At 42.3% G+C, this 6382-nt stretch overlaps 1 protein-coding gene across 1 annotated transcript in view; it reads left to right on the top strand.

Annotated features, from left to right (window-relative positions):
• The first annotated feature begins 5426 nt into the window (after positions 1 to 5426).
• WDR41 (WD repeat domain 41) overlaps positions 5427 to 6382 on the top strand; it is a 54967-nt gene continuing 54011 nt past the window's right edge. Inside the window, exon 1 of the mRNA XM_073680169.1 lies at positions 5427 to 5585. Within this exon, the coding sequence (XP_073536270.1) occupies positions 5538 to 5585 (48 nt within the window). The 5' untranslated portion in view covers positions 5427 to 5537. The remainder of the gene's footprint in view (positions 5586 to 6382) is intronic.

The following is a 6382-nucleotide window of genomic DNA, read 5'->3' as shown; positions in this document are numbered from 1 at the left end:
CACCCGGAACAAACTCAATGGCGCAATCATAATCCCTATGAGGAGGTAAAACTTGCGACTCCTCCTCCGAAAAAACCCTCCAAAAATCTTGAATAGGTACAGGTAATTCCCCTTTTTCCACATCCACAATGCGACCATTACAACATTTATCATAGCACTTCGGACTCCAAGACTTAATCACATTAGTAGACCAGTCCAATAAAGGATTGTGCAGTTTTAACCAAGGCAATCTTAGAACAACTGGAGAAGGTAAATTATCTAAAACAACCAAGTCCAAAATTTCTTGGTGAACTCCATTTATAGTGAGGGGAAATGCAGCAGTCTTGTGAGTAATACATTTCAAAGGAGTGTTATCAATTGCAATCACAGAAATAGGTGATGACAAAGGTTTGGATTTCAATTTAATGTTTTCCAAAAACCCTTTATCAATCACATTCAGTGTAGAACCACAATCCACAAATACCTGAAATTCAATCAAATCTCCCTGCAGAGTAGTACTCCCTGAAAGAAATACTCCTGCAGAGCGTAAACAAGCTATACGGGCGTAACTGACCTTTTTTTTTTTTTTCTTTACTTAAACAACGCTCACAATACTTAATCAAATGGTCAGCTTTACCACAATAAAGACACAATTCCTCAGCGAATCTCCGGTCTCTTTCCTGAGAGCGGAGTGACATCGCCCCAACCTCCATCGGTTCCCCGCCGTCAGAGCAGATTTTCTGGGGACTAGGAACTGACATTACAGGAGTCTTTACCTCATTAAGCCTGCACCTCAGTCTCCTGTCTATACGAACATCTAACTGCATAGCATCCTGCAGAGTCTCAGGTGCAGGGAATGCAATTAGCAAATCCTTAACCCTTTCACTCAGACCAGCAAGAAATAAACATCTCAGTGCAACTTCTGAAGCCCATCTCCTGAAGTGTGTGCAATAATTTTCAACATCATCTGATCCCTGATTCAAACGCCTGAGTTCTGATTCAGCAGATGAGATTCGATCAGGATCATCATATAATAGCCCCATAGCAGAAAAAAATTCTTCAACAGACCTTAAACACGGATCATTAGGCTGGAGAGAAAAGGCCCACCCATGTGTTTGCAATGGGGAAAGCAGAGTAAGCCACCGCTATATACCTCTGCAGGTTATCTACTTGGGGAAGAAGAGGATTAGGCGTTTAAACACTTCCTGTAATAACATATGTCGGGTCCCTGTCTTTGGAGCAGTCTCAAAAGCTGAACCTGCTTTATTGCCAGCAGATGATGGCTGTGTTATTGAGCCATCATCTGCTTCTAACAACAGTGGAGGTCCTCCTGCTGTTAACTCCTTAAATGCAGCTGACAATCTCTGACAATGGCATTATAGTGCACAGCCCAGAGACACACCATTTCAAGCATCCACTGGCGCCCCTGCGACGCAGGGTGCTGAAGGTTTGCCATGACAATCGGGTGTCTGCTGAAGACCCCCGTGCCTATCATGATGGTACTCCTATGAAAACCAGCTTTGGGCTGAAGTTCATAGGAGAATGTGATTTTTACAACATACTGCAATACTGCTGTATTGCAGTATATGGTACAAGCGACCGGAGGGTCGCAGGTTCATGTTCCCTAAGGGAGACTAACAAAGTAAAAAAAAAAAAAAAAAAAATTTGATTCACTCCTAATTACCCTTCATTAACACTATGCATATTTGATATATCCACAGCCATAAAAATCCAGTCTATCAAAATATATAATTAATTATCCCAATTGGTAAATGGTATACCGAGCAAAAAAAATTGAAATGCTAGGATTATGTTTTTTCAGTCGCTGTAACACAGCCAAAAATGCAATAAGAAGCAATCCAAACATAGTATCCACCCCAAAATTGTATCAATAAAAATTATCAGCGCATGGTACAAAAAAAACAAGCACATCAGATGAAAAATTAAGATGTTATGGGGTCTTAGAAAATGACAACACAAGTGAATTTTTTTTTTTTTTTTTTTAACGCATTTCCGTACATATTAATAATTAAATATTGCAAGATCATATCGGATGTATTAATTTTTTAGAGACTTATTAAAGGTTATACTTTAAGAGATACCTCTTGGCTGTTATATAATCAGATCTGTGCCTTGCCACAATTCTGTCTCTGAGCTCCTTGGGTAGTTCCTTTGAGCTCATGATTCTCATTTGGTCTGACATGCACTGTGAGCTGTGAGGTCTTATATAGACAGGTGTGTGCCTTTCCAAATCAAGTCCTATCAGTTTAATTAAACACAGCTGGACTCCAATGAAGGAGTAGAACCATCTCAAGGAGGATCACAACGAAATGGACAGCATGTGACTTAAATATGAGTGTCTGAGCAAAGGGTCTGAATACTTATGACCATGGGATATTTCATTTTTTCTTTTTTAATAAATTTGCAAAAATTTCAACATTTCTGTTTTTTTTCAGTCAAGATGGGGTGCAGAGTGTACTTTAATGAGAAAAATAAATGAACTTTTTAGAATTTACCAAATGGCTGCAATGAAACAAAGAGTGAAAAATGTAAAGGGGTCTGAATACTTTCCATACCCACTGTATAACTCTAACAAACCAATATATAAAAGTTACTACAATCACAACTTTGGCATACAAGAGTATGGCTATTAATGTTAGATTTTTATATGCAATTCTCTGTCTAGTTTAGCACTGTCCATCCCTACATTTATCCTCTATGCACAAATATCCATCAGATATTACAACACATTCTGGTACCTTGTAATGCAGAGATCATCAATGGTCTGGGGCACTGGTCTCCTACCTAGTGCTCTCCCAATGAGCAAATGACATAAAGCCCACTGCCTATCTGAATTTCATTATATTGTAGTATAGCACCACCTGCTGGAAATAAGCAAGAGCTGTATGATATTTGAGAAATGTGGCGTATATTTTACATATAAGGCTGTGTGCCCACGATCCATTTTTTAAGCGTTTCCACAGCGGGAAAAACGCTGCATAAACGCTTTAAAAATGCATGGTAGGAGGCCTGCCATGTTCCCCAATGATAATCCGCAAGTGCACAAATTTCCGCTGTGGATTATCATTACGGAAAAAAACGCCGCACTACCAATTATTTTGCGGAATCGCGGCGTTTTCTCCGCCATTGACTTGCATTGGAATGCATGGAATCCGCATCACTGCATCTGTACATACGGAATCCAAGCGTTTCAATGTGCGGATGGTACCCGGGTGTGGAGGACAGGAGACTCTCCTCCGGACCCGGGTACCATAGAACCTGTAAAAAAAGAATAAAATAAAAAATAAATATTATATTTACCTTCTGATGGCCCCCGGTCTCCTTGTCTTCACTTGCCGGCAGATCGCGGTGGACTGAAGGACCTGTGCTGACGTCATAGTCATGTGACGGCAGGTCCTTCAGTGTAGTGTACCACGAGCTGACCGCAGCCAGGACATCAGATGGTAATTTATATAGTGTGACCAAGTTGACAAACACTTTCCAAGTGATGCTAAAATCGCTTGGAAAGCGCTTGACAACCCGCATGCAGAACTGCAAGTGAAGAACGCTTCACTTCTGCTTGTACCTGGCAGGAAAACGCATGTACAATCCGCATGTACAATCCGCAAGTACAATCCGCATGCGTTTTTTCTGCCAGGGAGATGCAGAAACGCTCAGGAAAAAATCCGGAGCATTTCTGCATCGTGGGCACATAGCCTAAGGCTATATTCCCACCATGAGTATTTGGTGAGTTTTTGATGCTGCACCTTTTCTGCACTTATTAGCTAAATTAGGTAATATGCATGTAAAAAAGGCACCCAAAAACACAATGTAAAAATGTGTTTTTTTCCCACATTTTTGAGAGTACATTTTTTATGTCATGTTTTATATAAAACTGCTTTGTTTTGTTTATATTTTCTGGAATTTGGCTTTGACAAAATATTATTGATATAGTCATGTGCAGATTACATGTTGTAGGGGTTCACTCTCTCTGGTAGGCGTTAGACATTAGGCAGCGTTCACACAGGCAATGCAGTTTTGATCCAAACACGTGCATTTTTTATTGCTTTCCACAGGTTGCACAGCGCCAAAACAAACTCATAAACATAAATCCCTAACCTTATCCAGGCACTAACTAAACAGAACAGACCCTGGCTACTCATACACGGCTGAGTTAGCTTCAGCTTGGTTGACTTACAAATACTGAGGTAAAAAACTCACCAAATACTGAACGTGTGAACATGGCCCAAGGTTGGTGCTCAGCACTTCAGAAACTGACATCCATAAACTGTAATCTTCGAAAGAAGAAAGACGTGGTGCTCACCCTGGAAGTAAAGTCATACGTATTCTGTATTCCATGTGTAGCGGTCAGCGGCATGCGCACGCAGGCAGCGTTCACAAGGCAGCGGCCGTTCGCCCTGTGGACCGCACTTCATCTTATTTTACTTACAGAATGAGTGCCATTTTTTCGTTCTGTCGAAAAAAAAAATATTAGCAAAAATGCTTCAAGCCAAAAAAAACAAAACAAAGCAGCATCTCTTGGAGCAGTTTGAAAAAACTTGTCATTTACTGACCACATCAAAAAAACATTGTGTAAAGATATCATTAGGTCACGTTCACACATTCAGTATTTGGTGAGTTTTTTACCTCAGTATTTTTAAGCCTCAAAAAGTCTCAGGCCTCAATTCATGAAGATCGCTGTAAATATGTTTTTAGGAGTATTTTTTGTTATCTGGATATCGCTGTCATCGCACTGACCTGGAGGCCATTTTTAACAATACAATTAACACTAAAATGAATGGCGTCATTCAACACTGAAACTCGTTTTGCGCAAAAACAAACCCTCATTCATAGGTCGCTTGGAAGCAGGAAAGGAAAAAACGCAAATGTAAAAACGAAAAATAGCCGGGAAGGGGTTAAAATACAATATTTATAGTTGGGGAAGGACTAATGGGAGGGACTAGGGGGCAGCATACTGGCCTTACCCCAGGCACTGACAGCCCCCACTGTGCCATGGGGCGGCACCAGATCAGCGGGAGAATTTCTTCACTTTTAAAAAAATCCTGATAAATGCATTTAATCACCAAAAACATAAAATCCCCCCAAAAAACATGAATCTGCAAAAACAAAGCAATTGACTTCTATGGGGGCTAATCACTATGTGATGAAACCTGGGCAGCACACTGGGCTCTTATGGACAGGGAGCAGTGTATACCATGGAGCAGTGCCAAGCTGGGGCTCCACAGGTGTTTGAGAACTACTACTCCCAGCATGCCCTGATTATAGCGCAGGCTGCCTATAGGATGCCGTAGAGTTACTGACATTTAGCATTATGCTAATTACTGCACACTCAGTCAGGTTTTTCCACTTGTCGTTATGAGCGGTCGCTTCGCTTTCCACTGTGTTTTGGTTCCCGCCGCTCGCTGTAGCGTCCCGTGCCTAGTTGCTAGGAAACACCCACTGCTGACTCGGGCCTCTGTGTTTTTGTTAGGCCTGACAGGAAGTACGAGCCGTCTCCTCGGTATTCGGGTATACCCGGGCAGTGGTCGGTGGCAGCCATGCTCCGGTGGCTGCTGGGCAGCAGAGAGCCGCAGACCAGGGCAGAGGTAATATGGGCGGGGAGATGTACTGTTATGGTGCACGGCATAGAGCTGTGTATTAGGGGATCTGGTGGTCCACAGACGTCAGAAATCAGCACAGATATTGGTGGGTCCCCTGGTATTGCAGTGTCCTGTAGTGTGGTAGGAATGGAGCTGCACATTATATAATGTATTGGAGATATCGCAGCACATAGGAGACAGGCGCCCCTTATGGTGGTCGCACGCACAACATGATATTTTGCACTTAAAAAATTTGTAGCCAATCATAAATCTCTGCCGTAAGTGGATGGTTCACAGCAGACACCCAAATCCACAATGCGGACAAATTCCCCCTGCGTGGATGAGGGGTGTTCAACACGTCCCCCCATGTCTGGTGCTGTAATCATCTGCAAGCGATCTGTGCGCAAATGTGCTTGGAAAATCCCTAAGACGCACCGTCACCCCTTAGAGCAAATGGTTGTACCAGCAAGCCAGCACTGGGTTCTGCGGGTGTGGAGGGGGCTCAAGAGCTAAGCCAGCCCCTCACGCGGCAGATTCTGGCGATGATGTACAGCCGGCACGTGTGTCTATGACTACGTTCACACTTTCAGTATTTGGTGAGGTTTTTTTACCTCAGTATTTATAAGCCAAAATCAGGAGTGGAACAATCAGAGGAAAAGTATAATAGAAACACGTCACCACTTCTGTATTTATCACCCACTCCTGGTTATTGCTTACAAATACTGAGGTAAAATACTGACCAAATACTGAAGGTGTAATAATAATCTTTTTATTTATATAGCGCCAACATATTCCGCAGCGCT

The sequence above is a fragment of the Phyllobates terribilis genome, unplaced genomic scaffold, assembly GCF_046119375.1.
Source record: "Phyllobates terribilis strain yellow unplaced genomic scaffold, ASM4611937v1 Scaffold_1__5_contigs__length_1240528914, whole genome shotgun sequence".
In the NCBI taxonomy this organism is placed as follows: Eukaryota; Metazoa; Chordata; class Amphibia; order Anura; family Dendrobatidae; genus Phyllobates; species Phyllobates terribilis.
The sequence above is the reverse complement of the archived record's forward strand: the minus strand, read 5'-3'. Positions and strand labels throughout refer to the sequence as shown.